Source organism: Urocitellus parryii, chromosome 4 (assembly GCF_045843805.1).
Source record: "Urocitellus parryii isolate mUroPar1 chromosome 4, mUroPar1.hap1, whole genome shotgun sequence".
NCBI lineage: Eukaryota > Metazoa > Chordata > Mammalia > Rodentia > Sciuridae > Urocitellus > Urocitellus parryii.
In genome coordinates, this window is record NC_135534.1 from 111,599,367 (window position 1) to 111,618,898 (window position 19,532).

At 36.0% G+C, this 19,532-nt stretch overlaps 1 protein-coding gene and 1 pseudogene across 1 annotated transcript; one reads left to right on the forward strand and one right to left on the reverse strand.

Annotated features, from left to right (window-relative positions):
* Window positions 1–11,079: 11,079 nt before the first annotated feature.
* LOC113193782 (ras-related protein Rab-18-like) lies at window positions 11,080–12,019 on the forward strand (annotated as a pseudogene).
* A 6,150-nt stretch (window positions 12,020–18,169) lies between these two features.
* LOC113193781 (olfactory receptor 8B12-like) lies at window positions 18,170–19,105 on the reverse strand. Its single transcript, XM_026404551.1, has one exon. The coding sequence runs from the start codon at window positions 19,103–19,105 to the stop codon at window positions 18,170–18,172; it is 936 nt and encodes a 311-aa protein (XP_026260336.1).
* Window positions 19,106–19,532: the final 427 nt, after the last annotated feature.

Consider the following 19,532-nt stretch of genomic DNA (forward strand, 5'->3'; position numbering starts at 1 on the left):
TTTAAAATATATATTTTAAATTTAGAAAGAGGGTCTTGCTGAGTTGCTTAGAGCCTTGCTAAATTGCTGAGACTGGCTTTGAATTGGCAATCCTCCTGTCTCAGCCTCCTGAGCCACTGAGACTACAGGTGCGCACTACCACACCCAGCACATTCCTGCATTCCTAAGCAAAACATACACAAAATGAAGGACTGATAATGGAGGAATTTTTGTCATATTTAGTAATGCAGGAACTTCAAATGTGTAGCTTTACGTGAACCCAGCTTGAGTATCAGACTATTTCCACCACAATAGTTTGGAGGCTTCTCAGAAATCTAAAATTAGAACTAGCATAATCTAGCAATCCCACTCATGGATATAGACCTAAGTGAAGTGAATTCAGCATACCAAAGAATACTTGCATATCTATATTTGTTATAGCACAACCATAATAGTTTAAATATCAGATTGGCCTGGATGCCCATGAACAGATGAATGGATAAAGAAAATGTGGCATATATACACAATGAACTATTATTTGGACATAAAGAAGAATGTAATCCTATCATGGATTGGAGGATATTAAGTGAAGTCAGATACAGAAGGACAAGTACCACATGTCCTCTCTCATATGTGGAAGCTAGAAGATGTTGACTTGAAAGTAGACTAGTGAATACTGGAGATTGAGAAAGATGTGGGGGATGAAGAATGGAAGTTTGTTTTAATCACTAAACATTATTCAGATATAGAAATATCCCACTGAATCCCATTAACATTTTACCATCATAAAATTACAATTTTTAAATAAATGCATTATTATTCCATATAAATAACTATTTAAAAAGACAATAAAACAAACTTTAAAGTTTGGTGATGGTGAAATAAGCAAACAGGATTCACTTGCTACACAGTTATATATTGAGTATGTGTATCAACTGAACATTTTCTGGGCAGTTTTGTAAAATAATTGGTCATAAAATTTAATCCCCCAAATTTGTTAAAGTTTATTAAATCTAATGATATTGTTATTAATTAATGTTCAGTTAACATGAATGTAGTTTACATCTAGATTTTAAATGGCCAATGTTATGACAAAGGTCTGTTTTTCATGGGCTATGTATTATAAATAATGTTCACTGAGATTCCTATTAATCAATATGTGAAATAACCTCATGTTCATTGTATAAAATTGGGGACCAAATTTTAGTTGTAAGATAATTATTTGTTTTTTATATATGATGTATCTTTCTGCTTTTAATTGACCATATATTTACTTGATTCTACATTTTTACTCAGAAACCATGTCCCATTATAATATGGTTACTATGGCAATGCGTGGTCAAGTTATGTTATACTGTGAACTTGTTGCTATAAATTCTGAGTGATAATTCAGATATGATCTGTGAAAAAGAGTGCAGGTCATTCCAGGCCGAGAAATCAGGGGAAACAAAGACCAGAGTCCCAGAAAATTCTCACTTGTTTGGGGACAGGCAGGTGATATCAGTGGATAAATAGTTAGGTGAATGAAAGAATAGATAGAATATTGCTAGAAGGGGGAAAGTTATAAGAACAATTCGCCGGTCTTAATTAGCACTCTGAGGACAGAACTAATGGAAAAATAAGACACGGGAGCCAAACAGAATGAGAGTGAAAAGATCGGGTTTTAATGTGATAAAATCTATTTTAATGTAAAGCTTAGATCTACCGCCAAAATAGAATTCTTTAATTCCTTCTCTAATTCTCTAGTTCTTTCTTTTTCCTCCACACATAAATTTTATAAACCCAGCCACAAACAGAGTTAGGAATCTTTAGGTCTTCCCCCAAATAGAGAAGAAAGCACAACATACTCTCAGTTTGCTTTCCCAGCTCATTCAGGAAGCAGCATGGCATCAAAGAAGAGGGAGGAAAGAACTTTCAGCACACACACACACAAAATATTAACCCCATTCCTTGTCCTTCTGGGGCAGAGAAAGATAGGTGCCCAGTCAGAGAGGAAACATCTACTTTTGACCAAAGAGCAGTCCATTCATGGGAATTATTTGCTCAAAGTCATATTTCCTCCCATGGACCAACATAAAAATATACAAACATTGTCACATGGTAAAAATATGTTCCCAAAGTGCCATAACAGTAACTCAAATCTTGTTGATACAAAATACTTATTTTTTAAAGTCTCAGAAAAGTAACTAGAAAGTTTAACAACATAGATTCTCCTTAATCCATTTATTTTTCTGTACTAATTAATGAACTGCCCTGATATGGGAGCCCAGGATATTTGAGTATCATTTTTTGGATAAGTAAACAAAAAAATTCTCAAATCAAGAACAATTCAGAGACATCTTGTTCTGCTTGAGGGCTGCCTTCATAACCCACTCTCCTGCACCACAGGTAACTTCAGTAAGAGAGCCGGTAGACACTGCTCTTCCTGGATTCAGGACGGAACACTCTGCTCTGCCATCCTTTGCAAGGACAATCAGGGGAAGAGACGACTGCTGACCATATGTTCATCTTACCTGTGTGCATCTTTCCTGTGGCCCGCTGAAGCAGGTAAGTAGCCCTGAGATGGCCAGAGAAAGACTTGGAAAGTTGACCCTCTGGTTCACCAGCCAAGCCCTCTGGTGCAACATCTGTGAAGAAGAACAAACACAAACATTTTACAATATTGTGTGTAGGATGTAGGAAAATCAAAGGGATGGTGAAGGACGGATAATAGAGGCATTTTTGCCATATTTAGGCTAATGTGGACAAAAGAGCTGAGTGAGCAGGATGACTTAGCTTGGGTGAAGCTCCAGACAGATGAACTCAGTCCACAGCACTCCCACGGGGACAGTCCAGGGCAATAATACCTGCCTCATTCACTTCCTTCCCTGCTAGGGCAGAGGCAAGAGAGTTTGATAATGCAGATAACACTAGTCAGACTCCAAGGAACAGAGCAGGAAGACAAGGGCAGAGAATGGATTTGGACATCAAACTGAGGAGAGCAGCACAGCCAGACACACAACCCCACAAACCCAAATGGATAGCCAGAGTAAAATGTGAGCCACCCCAGGCATAACTGACAAGAGGACAGGGAGTAGCACCCCCTCCCAGGAAGGTGAGTTCTGTTGCAAACTGCCAGTTCTTGTTAGAAATGAAATAGAACAGGATAAGTAGGATGAAATCAGTGGTTCCAGCTCAAATGGTCTGGGAAGAGCAAAGACAGAAGAATCCAGGACACCATTAACAGCAAAATAGGTCTGTTGTTTTCAAGTAACTGATTTATAATTAGCAAAAACAAAATTGCACTCAGAAGAACCCAAAAATAAAGATAAGTACCCCCAAAAGAGAAAAGCTCAAGATACAAATGAACAATTCAGAAATGATATGGATTGTTTTGTTTGTTCTGTTCTGTTGTCACTAATGTCATAGAAGTTACATAAAAACATCTCTGTCAATTAGGAGCTGAGGACAAATCATGCTCTGCCCATATCCCCTCATATCATGTAACCAAATATTTATGCACACTACCTTCAAGTAAGTGCTCATAAAACACAAACACATATTCTGCTGTTCTTTACCTCAAGATGCTACTAACTAATTTTTGCCTACATGGGAGTGCCTGAGAATTTGCATTCTTTTAGAAGAACTCCAAAGTGAGTGATTCATTAGTGTGAAAGCATAAATACTCCAGGTTCCTTACCACTCACAAGGACAACTCTTGACATTCAAAACTGAATTCAAAAATTCTAAGCCATGTATGTACTTTGATGTCTGTGATACATTTCTCAAAATTCAGACTTTGAATAAGTTCTTAAGTAAAGCCTAAAACCCCAATTAAGAGCTCATAAATACAAGAAACCACCATCTTAAAAAGATATCATGAGATAAGTTAAAAGTGAGAGTAAATTTGCAGCATCCTGAAGAAAAATTTAGATTGAATGCAGGATCCCTTTCCAACTCATTGGCCAGGCATCTCTCCTGTCCATAAATAATCAAGTGGCATTTCCAGTCTCTTCACCACAAGGAACAAAAATTGAGAATTAAGAATAAACCATGTGTTATGGTTTAGATATGAGATATCCCACAAAAGCTTGTGTGTGAGACAATGCAAGAATTCTCAGGGTGGGGGTTGTAGCTCAGTGATAGAATTCTCACCTCACATGTGGAAGGCATTGAGTTCAAGCCTCAGCACCACATAAAAATAAAATAAAGGCATTGTGCCCATCTACAACTAAAAAATATTTTAAAAGAATTTTGTGAGATGAAATAATTAGATTATGAGAGATATAAACCAATCGGTGGATTAATTCACTGATATGGATTAACTGGATGGTAACTGTAGGTGGGTAGGGTGTGGCTATAGAAAGTAAGTCACTGAGGGTGTGTCTTTGGGATATGTATTTTTGTCCCTGATGAGTAAAGATCGATCTCTCTCTCTCTCTCTCTCTCTCTCTCTCTCTCTCTCCTTTCTGGTTGCCATGTTCTGAGTGCTTCTCTCCACCATGTCCTTCTGCCGTGATGTTCTACCTCACTGTGGGCCCAGAGCGATGGAGTAGGCTCACTGTGGACAGAACCTCTGAAATCATGAGACAAAATAAATTTTTCTTTCTATAAATTGTTCTTGTCCATTCTTTTGGTCACAGCAATGAAAATGCTGACTAAAATTGCTTTTTAGCTGTTTGGAGTATAAAGTGTAGTTCTTCTACCAAAAGTAAGTTCAGTCATGCTAAATAAAAAGTTTGAAGTCCAACTCCAAGTTTGGCTGCATGAAGACGTCTGTTTTCTGGAGACCATAATTGACTGCCAGATAAAGATTATGGGAATGACAGTTGATGAAACATTTCAGTAGAATCTCCACTTCCTACAAAATGTTTCCCTAACAAGATTAATTTTTGGCTGTATGTTCTACACTTCCCACTTAGACCTGAGTCACATTAGGACAAGATTCTCCTCATCCAGAGATGGAGGAGGCTGAGGGGCAGATGTAGGATGAACCAACAAGAAGAGAGAGTGACCACTGTGAGAAAATGTACTGTTCACTTTTCTTCTGAAATGCTATCTTTTCTCCTCAAAAATGTTTAAAATCATAAGTCCTGAAAATCAGACATGGCCTTCAGAAAACTTATCTTTCAACCTACTGGAGTCTTCATTCTTTCTGCCCCTAAGTAGTTATTGAGCATAGTGTATTCCAGTTACTCTCTCAACCAATGTTGAGAAAATCAGACAGACACTACCCTCAAATTTATTTTCTAGAATGATTTGTCTATACTTTCACCAATGCCACACAGTCCTGAATACCATAGCTTCATAGTGAGTCTTGATACTGGGAAGTTTCACTCTCCTGAATTTATTCCTCTTCAGTATTATGTTGACTCTTTTGAGTCTTTCATCTTTCCATAAAATCTTTATAGTCAGTTTGCTGATATCCACAATAGCAAACTAACAGAGTGGTCTCTGTTGCTTACAAGAATTTTTATTGGGATTGCATAGAATCTAGAGATCAAATTAGGAAGACCTCACATCTTTTTTTTTTTAGGTTTTTGTTTTGGGAGTTTTTTTATTGCTGCATTATAATTACACATAATATAGGATTCACTATGCCATATTTGTACATGCACATAACATAATTTGATGAATCTAATTTCCAATTATCTTCTTTTCCCCTCTTTTCCTGCCTCCCCCTGTCTACTTGCTCTACTCTACAGATATTACATTTTATTATTGTTGTTGTTTTATTATTTTATTAGTGCATTTTAATTATACACACTTTCATAAAAGTGGGATCAATTATATGTATTTGTACATGAATTTGGCATAATTTAGTAGATTTTAAGGACTAACATCTTCATAATACATATGAACCTAATCATGAATATGGAGTACGTCTCCATTTATTTACATTGTTTATATACTTCATCATAGTTTTGTAGTTTTCCTTAAATAAACTTTGAACATCTTTTTTGAATTTACTCCTAAGAATTTCCGTTGTTTGGGTGCTAATGGAAATGGTATTGTGATTTCAATTTTAAATTCTACTTATTTATTATGGGCATATATGAAAATTAACTTTTATATATTTTATGTTAATATTACATCCTGAAATTTTTTTACAATCATTTATGAGTTCCATGGGTTCCTTATGTCCATTCTTTGCCATTTTTTACATAGAAAGTCATGTCAATTTCAGACAAAGTTTTATTCTTTCTTTCCCAACCTGTATCCTTCTCTTTTCTTTTATTATTGCATTATCTAGGATTTCTAGTAAAATGTTGAATGAAGTGAGAAGAAAAGTCATCCTTGCTTTAAGAAATAATAATTTCTTTGTAAGTAGAACATTCAAAAACCTCCTCATGGCTATTTTGAAACACACAATTTAATATTGTTAACTATAGTCAGTCACACTACTATGCAATAGAACCCCAAAATTTATTCCTCTATTTAACTTTAACTTTGTACTGATTAACCTGTCTCTCTCCATTCTCCCAATTTCCAGGCCTCTTCTAACCACAATTCTTCTCTGTACCTCTATGAGATTAGCTCTATTAAATTCCATTAATGAGTGATATTAGGCCGTGTTTGTCCTTCTATGCCTGGTTTATTTTCCTGAACAAAGTTCATCCATGTTGCTACAAATAACTATATTTTCTCCTTTTTATGGCCAAATACTGTTCCATTGTATTTTATACCATATTTTCCTTATCTGGTTATTTGTGGATGGACAATGAGATTGATTCTATATTTTAGTTATTGTGACTAGTATTGCAGAAACCATGAGAACATGAGAGTGCATGTATTTTTTCAACATTTTTATTTAATCCATCAGAGAAATGCAAATCAAAACTACAATGAAATATCACCTCACCCTAATTAGAATACTAAAAGGACCAAAAATTTAAAAATGCATGTGTGAAGATGGAGAAATAGGAATCATTGGTCACTGTTCTGACCTATACAATTTTCTTCTTTCTGAAGAATTCCTTAAGCATTTCTTGCAAGACAGGTCTTCTGGTAACAAATTCTCTCAATTTTTGTCAGAGAAAGTCTTTAGTTCTTTACTTTTGAGGGATAATCTCACTGATACAAAATACTAGGTTGATGGTTTCACTTATATTTTTCCAATGCTTTAAATATGTCACTACACTTTTTCTTGCTTGTACGGTTTCTAAATATAAATCTTTGTAATTCTCATCCACATTCCCTGATAAATAAGATCTTATAGGTAAGATCAGTGTTTCTTTCCCCTCCTATTTTCTTTGAAGTTTTTCTTTTTGTCTAGTTTTTTGCTGTTTGAATAGGAGATGTCTGGTGTAGACTTAATAGTATTTATCCTTCTTAGCATACACTGAGATTCTTGGGTTTGTGGTTTGATGTCTGACATTAATTCTGGAGAATTCTCTTCCAATATTATTTCAATTATTTTCTTCTGTTCCTTTCTTTCTTCTCTTTCAGTATTTTCATTATGCATATGTTACATCTTTTATAACTATCCCACAATTCATCTCTGTTCTGTTCCATTTTTTCCATTCCATTTTCTCTTTATATTTCAGTTTGGACAATTCCACTTAACACAGATCCAAGACCGATAATTTTTTCCTCTGTTATGTGCAGTCAACTGATGAGCCCATGAAAAAGTACTCTTTATTTCTGTTACAGTGCATTTTTTAGACTTTGCTTTTGATTCTTTCTTAGAGTTTTCATCTCTCTGCTTTCGCTACCCATCTGTTTTGCCTATTGTCCACTATTTCCATAAAATCTCTTAGCATATTTATCACAGTTGTTTTAAATTCCCAGTCTGATGATTCCAACACCCCCACTACATCTGACTATGATTCTGTTGCTTGTTTTGTCTCTGAAGACTTTATAGTGTCTTTCAGCATGCCTTATTTTTTGTTGAAAGCCAGACACGACATATTGGGTAATAGGAACTGAGGCAACAGATTTTAGTGTGAAGTTTTAACGTGTGGTTTAATGTGAGGTTTTATGTTTATCCACCTAGGAGCTACACTGTTTACTGTTTGCTATGGCTGTAGTTATCTGAGGCTTCATCCAATTTCCTCTATTCATTTGTTTCCCCTGTTGTCCTTGCATTTCTCTAGAAAATCTCCTACATAGAGTCTGAGTTTTACATTTCTTTCTGCAGTAATCCTTTATTATTATATAGAGAATTTATTGGTGTGATAGTAAGGCTGGGAGGAGAAATAACATTCTGTGTTGCTATGATTTGGTCTCAGTCTTTAATTGTGCCTATTTCCTGAGGTTAGGACCTTCGAAAGTGCTTCACAACCCTTTTTACCCTCTAGGGGAGGCCAGAAGCCTAGCAGGGACAAGAGGAGACTAGAATTGGGTCATTCCCTTTCCCCAACATTGTTTAGTGTGTAGGACAGCAGTGTTCTGAGGACAAGCAGAGCACAGAAAGCTCTGGGTTGTATTTCAGAATGGTTACTTTGTCCTCCTCCTGTCTGAAGGTTAGGGTCATTTTTTCTGATCTTCACCATGAGAATCTGTAGGACTTCCAGAGGTAAAAGGCAGGTAAGTGTGGGGACATTTCTAAGACTGGGCCCTCAGCAGTTTGGACCTTTCAGGTGAGTATATCATCTGCCTCCCTCAAGTCATCAATTACCACTTGTGTTCCTACCAATATATACACGCACAACCTTCTAGCTCCAACAGCTTCTGCTCCAGGCAAATTACAATTCTTTTCTCACCTCTCCAGTTTTTAAGGGGTCAGATTGTCACATGACCTCAATTTTCTAACAGATCTAAGAAGAGATTTTGTTTTTCAGTTTCTTTAGTTTTTACTTGTTTTGAGGATGAGAGTGCTAACCTCCAAGCATTTTATCTCCTGGAGATTAAAACAATGCTTTTTTAAGATAAATAGATAAACAACTTAGTGTGTAAATTCATTGAATTGAAAATGTTTGCCAGGCTGTCTGTCCCTCTAGAGATAGCCCACATTCTCCCTTGAATGCATATTTGACCTTCACTGTTGCCTGTCACTTTTTCTTCTTTTTTTTTTTGTAATATTGATGACATCCATGTAACATTTGAGATAATTCTGAACTGTGTTAATGGTTAAAATCACAAGAAAATTTGTGTTCTAGTGAAAAAGAAAAATGTTTACCATTTTGGCACCTTTTTCTCCCAACATAAAATAGTATCCAGAGATAGTCAAACCATGCAGTGGAGACAGAAAAAAAAGGAGAACTCAGAAACAATACCAGGGCTAAAATCACCTTGGGTTTGCTGTATTGCCTCCTCTTCCCTCTTCCTGCCTGCCAGACCCTCTCCCATGCCTTTCGTGTTTGATTCCTCTTCTCATCCAGCAATGCCCTGTGTTCCCTCCTCTTTAAACCATTTCTATTGGAAGACTCAACCCTTAATTTATTTTTATAAAATTTTAATACATATAAGGGTCTCTAGAAATATAAATATACAGATGTACAAATAAATAGAAACAGAGATAGAGGTATGTTCGTGTATGCCTATGCTATTTCTGGGAATAATTACATCTCAGAGGAAGAACATGAGCATGAGAGAACAAAAACTTATATTTCTGTATACTTTTTTTTTAACTGTTTGTTTATTTGTAACCATTGTACATGTTGAAACAGACTCCTGAAATAAGGGCAACTTCCTGATATAAGAATTAAAGTTCCAAATGTTTTAACTTCTACATTTCCTCACACAGAGAACAGAAACTACCCCTTGATCAGCCAGGTGCCATTGACATGTTCCCTAACCCTGCCTAGCTAAAACTACCTACTTCCTGCCTTTGGTCCCACTCTTCATTCTCTTCTTTTATAAAAGCTTTCCCAGTCCTTGAGTTTTCTGAAGATGTGATTTAAAACAAAATGTTTCCTCTATCTTCCTTCAAAGCTCGTGTTGAATAAAATCTACTTTCCTACCAAATAGACTCCCAGTGTTCGAGGTACATGAGGAGCGGTCAAACCCAAATTCTTAACCACAGGTGGTATCAATATATTCTCAAAGGAAAAAAATCTTTTTAAATAAATATTGTTAATTATCCACCCATAATCTGATCGCTATCTGCAAAACAAAATTAAAAAAAAAAAAGCTGTAGCAGACCCCATATTCAACAGTGAAAGCCTAAATGCATTTACCTTCAGAAACAAGACAGGGGGCCAGGAGCAGTGGAACACCACATAATCTTAGCAACTCAGAAGTTTGAGGCAGAATTGCAAGTTCGAGGCCAGCCTTGGCAACTTAGTTAGACCCTCAGCAACTTAGTGAGCTGGGAAAGTAGCTCGATGGTAAAGCATCCTTTGAGTTCAATTCCCAGTACAAAATATAAAAATAAAAATACAGGGAGAGCACTATTTATAATTATTTCAGGGTCTTTGACAGTGCAATGAGGAAAATAAAAGAAATAAAACATAAGGAAACATAATTAAGAAATAATCAAATCTGTCTTTATTTGCATATGACATTGATACTGGTGAGGTGTCCAGTTGGAGTCCAGCTTTTTGAAGACCCAATAAAGAATTAGAGAAGACAAACAGAAGTAACAGACAGAGCACAGATTTATTGAAAGTGAAAGTGAAAGTAACACTAGGTAAAGTAGAGTGGACCCAAGGTGGCTCAAGGTCCCTAATATCTAAAGGAGTATTGACCTATGTGCTGAGCTGTGCTTCGGTCCTCTCCACACAGACCTGATTGAAGACCTCGTTCCATTTGTTACCATTGGAAGAAATTTTCATCTAATTGGAATACAGAGCGAGTGGAGGGAGTTGCCAAGGCAATAAGCTCTCAGAGGTGGGAGTTGTCATGGTAATAAAATTTATTGTAAACAGGGACATGATGACTCATCCCTCTGTCTTGTACTCCAGCTGGTTTTTTCTCTTATATCCTGCCTCACTGTCTTGAAGTTCCTAAACTCCTACCTCAACATGAATGTATATACTGACATACAAAAAAATTAATAATAATAACAATAGTAATAATTTTATTTCCTTTTTGGTCAATTTTAGTAACAATCAGAATTAATAAATAAAATTAGCAAATTTCTGAATGTAAAATCAATATACAAAAATCAACTTTCAAGTGAAGGGTTAAGAGGCGGACCGGGGTGGCCAGCTGGGCTCAGAGCAGAGCAGGGTCAGGATGGACCAGGACATGTTGCCCACTTTGAAGATCCTCATCATTGTTGAGTATGGGGTGGGCAAGTCCAGCCTGACCTTGAGGTTCACAGATAATACTTTTGATCCAAAACTTGCAGTAAAAATAGGTGTTGACTTTAAGGTGAAAAATATCGGCATCAGATCAATATTAGCATCAGATCCGGAGCCATTTTATCTAGAGATTCTGAGGCAATACTGCTTAGCTCCCCATAAGAAAGTGTGCCTGCTAAAAGGTCAACCCCACCCCAGCCCGTGACGCAACCCCACCCCAGCCCGTGACGCAACCCCTAAGCGTGCTTGTGAAATTCCTCTTGCAGGCTGTAAAGCTGGCCTGTGAGTGCCAACATGTTGCTGCCCTCCTTGTTGGTTTACTCTATGCTATGACAATAAATCCCTTGCATAAGATTCTGGTGTATGGTGTGGTCCTTGGACTTTGAGTGGACTTGGTGAGTGTCCTTTCAAAAACAATTTCAGTGGATGGAAATAAGACTAAACTTGCAATATGGGATACTGCTGGTCAAGAGAGGTTTAGAACATTAACTCCCAGCTATTACAGAGGTGCACAGGGTGTTATATTAGTTTATGATGTCACAAAAAGAGACACCTTTGTTAAATTGGATAATTGGTTAAATGAATTGGAAACTTACTGTACAAGAAATGACATAGTAAACATGCTAGTTGGAAATAAATTGATAAGAAAAATCGTGAAGTTGGTAGAAATGAAGGCCTGAAATTTGCACAAAAGCATTCCATGTTATTTAGAGGCAACTGCAAAAATCTGTGATGATGTACAGTGTGCCTTTGAAGAACTTGTTGAAAAGATCATTCAGACGCCTAGACTATGGAAAAGTGAGAACCAGAATAAAGGAGTCAAATTGTCACACATGGAAAAAAGCCATGGTGGTTATTGTTCTGTGTTATAAACTCTGGGAAATTCCATTTCTTGAATATTTGATCAGATAGTGACCTCTTTCTATATATAAATGCTAACTGCTATTTTAGGCACCTTGCAATTTGCACATAATTGTTTTGTATCATGGCAGTAAATATTTGCAAGAAATCCTACTCATCGGCTTTCCCAGGTAAAATGTTATGGTATGCATGCACAGTTTGCAATCTACAGTTTTGTATGTAACACAAAATAAGTGTGCCTTTATGAGTACATTTGATTTTATGATTTATATTTATCAGGTAATTTTTTAAAATATCCATCTGTCAATACAGGGTCTGCTGCTTTGTTTTTATTTTTGTTTTTGATTTACTCTCTCTCTTTCTTTTCTTTTTTTTTTTCTTTTCTGCTTAATATTCCTGTCAATTACTGAATTGCTTGGTATGTAGAAAGAACTTCAGATCAATGGGAAGTATATAGGTATCATTAAACCTGTTAAATTTCCTTTGATGAATAACAAAGAGCATTATTTCACAGCTTTTCTAGGATGTCTGAGATTCTCCTATAGTACTAAGCAAAATTTTCAGTACAGAATGTAGCCCAGGCCAATTAATAATTAAATCTCTATTTGTTCTGATGATGCTTCTAAAATAGTACTGATACATTAAAGAAGTTTGGTATTACTTTGTAATTTACTTAATTGATTAGCTCAGTTGTTTAACTGGATTTTTGATCCTGTGGTATGTACATTGGATTCATAATCCTTTGTGCAGTGCTTTTTGTTATATTGCATTTGGTATAATGGCAATAAGGTTTCCCTCACTGGGGTTTCAGAAGGACATAAATAGTGTGTTTATTGTAACTACTTTAGTACTTACCGCTTTTAAAACCATCTTTTTTCATACATGTTGGTAGCATTTGTCCAGGTACCTCAGTGTAGCTTGTGCAGTATGTATAAATATCTGTATCTTGTGACCTCCATAAATAGCTTACTGATATTCAAAAACCTATTTATGTGCTTTGAGGGGTAGGAAAGAAAAAAAATACTAAATGACAATTTGAGAAAGGCATACTGCTTCCAAATTCTGACCTGTGTGGGAAAATGCTATTGTAATGAAAATCTTAATGATTTATTATAACAAGTAACCAATAGTTTATCAAAACCAACTTATGCACATTAATATATATTTTCTACAATGTTCAGTTTTCTAACCTCATGTTATTACAAATTGTATATTTTTCTCCATCCATGTTATTTAATTTACATTGATTTCTACTATTTTAAGCTCCCAAATAATATGTCCTTTAAGGGAAGTCACTACAATCCCCCACAGTAAGATTCTGATATTAATTTTTAGCAATTTAATCTGTACAATTATAAATATAAACATTTTCATGAACCTTTGCAATATATGTTAATGAATTTACTTCAAGTTGGGTTTTTTCTGAAATATACATTCTCACATGTGAAAACCTCACTTTCTACTTGGTTTACACTTGTTAGTCTACTTAGGATTAAAGGTTATATACATTCTGTAAATTTCACTAAGTATAAAAAATTTTCTTCTATAATGTTAGAAAAAGGTAGTAGTGAACTGTGTACTTATGATTTGTTCATGTTACATTAAACTTTAGATTTGTATATTTATGTAGTCTGTATTGACAAAGCTTTTCTGTGTATTACTTTTCACTCCCTGAGTGACATAATAATCTTTCTGTGAAATGGATTATTATTTAGATTTGAACAGAATTTTCATACATATAAGTGACTCATATATAACTTTAAAAATTAATTTTGTTTGATAGATTTATGTTGTAATCTTTTGTAGTTTTTGAATAAATATAGCCTGCTTTCCCTAAAAAAAATCAACATTTAAAACATATTAGTAATGAATAATTAAAAACTGAATTTTAAATATCCATTTAAAATAGAACAAAAGATATCAAATTCCTAAGAATAAGTGTACTTTCATAACAAAACAACACAAAAATATCTGTCCTCATTTCCATTCACCACTGTACTTGTAAAATATAGCACTTTGGCTCCAAGTCAACTCCTTTCCAGCCAGTCCCTCTACAGTATTGTCACTGATTTTCAAGTACAACCATGTAAATACAGTCAATAAAATTTAAAGAGGAGTCTTTTCAATAAATGATGTTGAAACATCATAATACCGTCATGAAAAAAATAAAAATAACTCATACCATATATGATAACTGATTTGAAATTTACCAAAAATTTTTTTAAACCTCACAGAAAAATAAAAAAAGAACACATACTAAAACACAAAGCTTTCAAAGGAAAACATGAGAATCTTGTTTCGAATTTCTGGTAGTAAAAAATTAAACAGGACAAAGCAAAAACAATAAAAACAAAAGTTGATAAACTGACTTTATTAAAATGAAAACATTTCTAACTAAGACATCAAGAACAGTCATGTGAATGAACAAGCAAAGGACTCAGACCCAGATTATATTTTTTAAACTCAATTAAAAAAAAACCCTAACATTATTTTTAAGTAGGCAAAAATTGAACTGACATATAAAAAAGATAATACTCAGATAGCTAATAAACATAAGAAGTGTCCAGCGTTATTATTTTTTAAAATTTTTTTGTAGTTGTGTATGAACAGCATGCCTTTATTTTATTTGTATGCCATGCTGAAGATCAAACCCAGTGCCTCCCACACACTAGGCAAGTGTTCTGCCACTGAGCTACAGCCCCAGTCCCAACGTTATTATTTAGCTGATTTTTTTTCTATAGTGGGATTAAACCACTTTACTTTTTATTTTTTATTTTGAAACAGTGTCTTGACAAGTTCCTGAGACCCCTGCTAAGTTGCTAAGTCACTGAGGTTGACCTCGAACTTGTGATTCTCCTGCCTCCACCTCCTGAGTCACTAAGATTATCAGGCAAACACCATCACACCTGGCTATTTGGTAGTATTTAGAAGCCAAATAAATGCTTGTCCTATGACCCCATAAATTCACCTCTAGGTATATATCCAAGAGAAATAAGTATATATTCCAAAAGATGTTCATTTTCAAGAATTTTCATACAAACCTTATTAATAAATGCAGAAGCTAAAAACAAACCAAATGAATGTCTATTAAGAAAATAATTGATAAGTACATTGCTATACATTCATACAAAAGAACACATACTAAGCAGCAATAACCAAGTACAATGCTACAGATTAACTACACATGACATTCTACATTGAGTAAAAGAAGCCAAGCACTAAAGTAAGTGTGTTGGCCTGGGGGTGTAGCTAAGTGGTAGAGCATATGCTTTGTATGAGCAAGGTCTTGGATTCCAAAAATGCAAAATAATAATAATAATGAGAAGGGAGAGGAGGATGAGTGTATGTGCTACTTAACATTTATAGGAAATTCAAGAATGACCAAATGTATCAGTGATGATAAAAGTAAATATAGTAGATATTTCCAGGAAGAGGTAAGAAGTAGTATTTACGGGGCAAGAATAGGCATGAACATACTTAAATGAAAATTATCATTCTTAAATGACCCACCTTGGTCTAGGTGGTGGTATATAACTCATTTCAAATAAGAAAAGTTCATTGAATATTTAATACTTGCACACTTTATTGTTTCTTATTTCAATTTAAAACACTTCATTGCAGTGTTTTTCCATTTGCCTACATTGTACTGATTCCCCACACTCCCTATCACATCCTCAATCTATAAATGTTTTGCCCCATTAATGAAAGCACAATTCTCTTCTAAACTTTCATTCCTTTTATTACCTCCTGATTGAACAGAATGATTCCAAAGGAAAAAAAAACTAAACTTTTGTCCAACTTATACAAATTTTCCTTTTTTCTAATAGAAGGGAACTTTACTAAGAAAAGTCCGAATATCTTCACAACATTTTTTCAAAAAGAATTGTTATTACTAATAATGTGTCCAGACCAAAAAAAAAAAATGTCCTTCAGATTTTATTAAGCGGTATCTCCATTTACCCCATGCTGTGAATATGTGACCTGTGCTAAGACCATCTTTTTCCTTTATACCCTAAGATACCATCTCACTCCAGTAAGACTGGCAGCCATTAGGAAGTCAAACAACAATAAGTGCTGGAGAGGATGCGGGGAAAAGGGCACTCTTGTTCATTGCTGGTGGGACTGCAAATTGGTGCAGCCAATTTGGAAAGCAGTATGGAGATTTCTCGGAAAGCTGGGAATGGAACCACCATTTGACCCAGCTATTCCCCTTCTCGGTCTATTCCCTAAAGCCCTAACAAGAGCATGCTACAGGGACACTGCTACATCGATGTTCATAGCAGCTCAATTCACGATAGCAAGACTGTGGAACCAGCCTAGATGCCCTTCAATAGATGAATGGATAAAAAAAATGTGGCATTTATACACTATGGAGTATTACTCTGCATTAAAAAATGACAAAATCATAGAATTTGGAGGGAAATGGATGGCATTAGAGCAGATTATGCTAAGTGAAGCTAGTCAATCTTTAAAAAACAAATACCAAATGACTCCTTTGATATAAGGGGTGTAAACAAGGACAGGGTAGGGAGGAAGAGCTTGAGAAGAATATTTACAGTAAACAGGGATGAGAGGTGGGAGGGAAAGGGAGTGAGAAGGGAAATTGCATGGAAATGGAAGGCGATCCTCAGGGTTATACAAAATGTCATATAAGAGGAAAGGAGGGGTAAGACAAGAGAATACAAATGGAAGAAATGATTTACAGTAGAAGGGGTAGAGAGAGAAAAGGGGAGGGGAGGGGAGGGGAGGGGAGGGGGGATAGTAGACAATAGGACAGACAACAGAATACATCAGACACTAGAAAGGCAATATGTCAATCAATGGAAGGGTAACTGATGTGATACAGCAATTTGTATACGGGGTAAAAGCGGGAGTTCATAATCCACTTGAATCAAACCGTGTAATATGATGTATTAAGAACTATGTAATGTTATGAACGACCAATAAAAAAAAAATATGTCCTGATATTAGAAGATCACAGATATGGGGCTGGGGCTGTAACTCAGTGGTAGAATGCTTGCCTAGCACATGTGAAACACTGAGTTCTATCCTCAGCACAAGAAAGAAAGAAAGAAAGAAAGAAAGAAAGAAAGAAAGAAAGAAAGAAAGAAAGAAAGAAAGAAAGAAAGAAAGAAAGGAAGGAAGGAAGGAAGGAAGGAAGGAAGGAAGGAAGGAAGGAAGGAAGGAAGGAAGGAATTGTGTCCATCTACAACTAAATAAAATATTTTAAAAAGAAGATCACAGATATATGCAGTGCTTCAAAATATAATGTTTCCTTGTCTCTCCTAATAACTAATTTGTTCCTATGACTCAACTGGCTCACTTACATTCAAATCTTTCTATTACTAAGCTATCATATGCAGAGCCTTGAAGTGAGGCTGCACATTCTATCTCCATAGTCTAGAGATAATGAATGAAATTTGTATCTAATATCTTACAGTAATGTAAATCTGCCTACCTCTTCCTTAGGAGATCTAATGAAATAATCAGAGACCATAGGACTCTGCAGATCATCTCAGTAAGTGTGGATGCTTGATTCCACGTGAAACCTAACATGATCCCTATTCACACACACCCTAAATTTTAAAACATACATTTTTTGCCAAGACCAAATCAGCCAAATTTTTCACCTCCAACACTCTTTCAAAAATTATATTCCAAAACTTAATCCATGAAAAGTTGTACTGCATCACTGGGGAAAGAATTAGATTACTTTAAAAGCCCACAACAACTTTTTAACTGAAATTGGTCGTGAGAAAGATAAAATAGGAAATCAGAGCTTCAGGAAAATAGAGTGAACTTGGATTAAGATTCAAGGCATGGATTTCAGTCCCAGTTCTGACAGGTGTGTCCATGGACAATACAAAATACTTCTGAATTCTCCATGTGTGATGCGCTATAGGAAGAGGCTGTATTAAATGACTTCTTAGGCACAGTAGAGATTAATCGCTCTATGATTGCAAAAAAAAATTCTTGTAAAACAGAGTGATTGGAATAGTTGGGTGGGTAAATCATTGAAGGCACATTTATTGTGCCTAAGAACAGGATTTAAGTTTCCTCTAAGTAGAGGGCAGAAAACACCAGATTGTTTCCTTCACTGAAAAAAAAACTGGATAAAGAAATACTATGATAAAATTTTGGAACATCTTTCCCAAACCCTTTCAAGAGAAGATTTTTCTGCTCAGGGTTTTCTTCAGGGCAATTTTGACATCCTTATTCCTCAAGCTATAGATTAATGGGTTGAACATGGGTACCACAGCAGTGTAGAAAATGGAGGACACCTTTCCCTGATCCAGAGGCAGAATGGAAGGTGGTTTGAGGTACATAAAAGCTCCTGACCCAAAGAAAAGAGATACCACAATAATATGGGAACTGCAGGTACTAAATGCTTTTGACCTGCCCTCAGTGGAGCTAATGTGGAAAATGCTGGAAAGAATAAAACCGTAAGATATAAAAATGGTAACAATGGGCACCCCGATGCCAATGGTCACAACAATGAAGACCACTAGCAAATGTTCGGAGGAGCTATTGCAGGACAGCTCAAGGAGTGGTATGATATCACACATATAGTGATTGATAAGGTTGTCTGAACAAAAGGTTATAAACATTAAGTTTACCATGTGGGCCACAGCCCCAAAAACTCCCATCCCATAAACACCCCACAAAAGGAATAAACACATCTGGGGAGACATGGTGACCGTGTACAGCAATGGTTTACAGATGGCAACATAACGGTCGTATGCCATGGCTGATAAGATGTAGGATTCAGAAAATACAAAGAAACAGAAGAAAAAAAATTGAGTCATGCACCCTGCATAGGAAATGGTGTTCTTCTTTGAGACAAAACCTACCAGCATTTTAGGAGTGAGGGTGGTGGAGTAACTGAAATCAATAAAAGACAAGTTGAGGAGGAAAAAGTACATGGGAATATGCAGGTGTGAATCCAGCCCAATCAACATTATCAAGCCCAAGTTCCCCACTACAGTGACCACATAGAAACCGAGAAACAGGAAGAAGAGGGGGATCCGGAGTCCTGGCTGGTCCGTTAAGCCTGCAAGGATGAACTCTGTCACAGAAGAGGAGTTCTCTGCAGCCATGCTCCTCTAGGAGGGTCTGTGAGAGGAAAAGAAGCAAGCACTGAGAGAGAGAGATAGAGAGAGAATCTGCACATCATGGAAGTTCATGGAAATGAAAGGGGTGGAGGGAAAAGAAATATTTACTGAACACTAACTATGGAATAGGCACACTTCTAAATGCTGGGTGGCATTATACCTGTCCTAATTTTACAGATGATGTAAAGGGAGACCTGAGTGACTTGCACTAAGTCCCAATGCTACTGAGTTGCAGCAGCAGGTCAACTCCAGCCATCAGACTCCTGTGCTTTGAGCCTCTACTGCAGAATACAGTGGTCAAGAGGAACTCACCCCTTTCCACTTGGAGCCACACAGCTGCTCTCTACTGTCTCCCATTCATCTCCTTCATGAAGATACAAATGGTCCTGTGCAGAAAGGGTGACAATGTGGA

What these genes read in the sequence shown, in the direction of transcription:
- LOC113193781 (XM_026404551.1), bottom strand. Translation starts at nt 19,105, where the DNA reads ATGGCTGCAGAGAACTCCTCTTCTGTGACAGAGTTCATCCTTGCAGGC.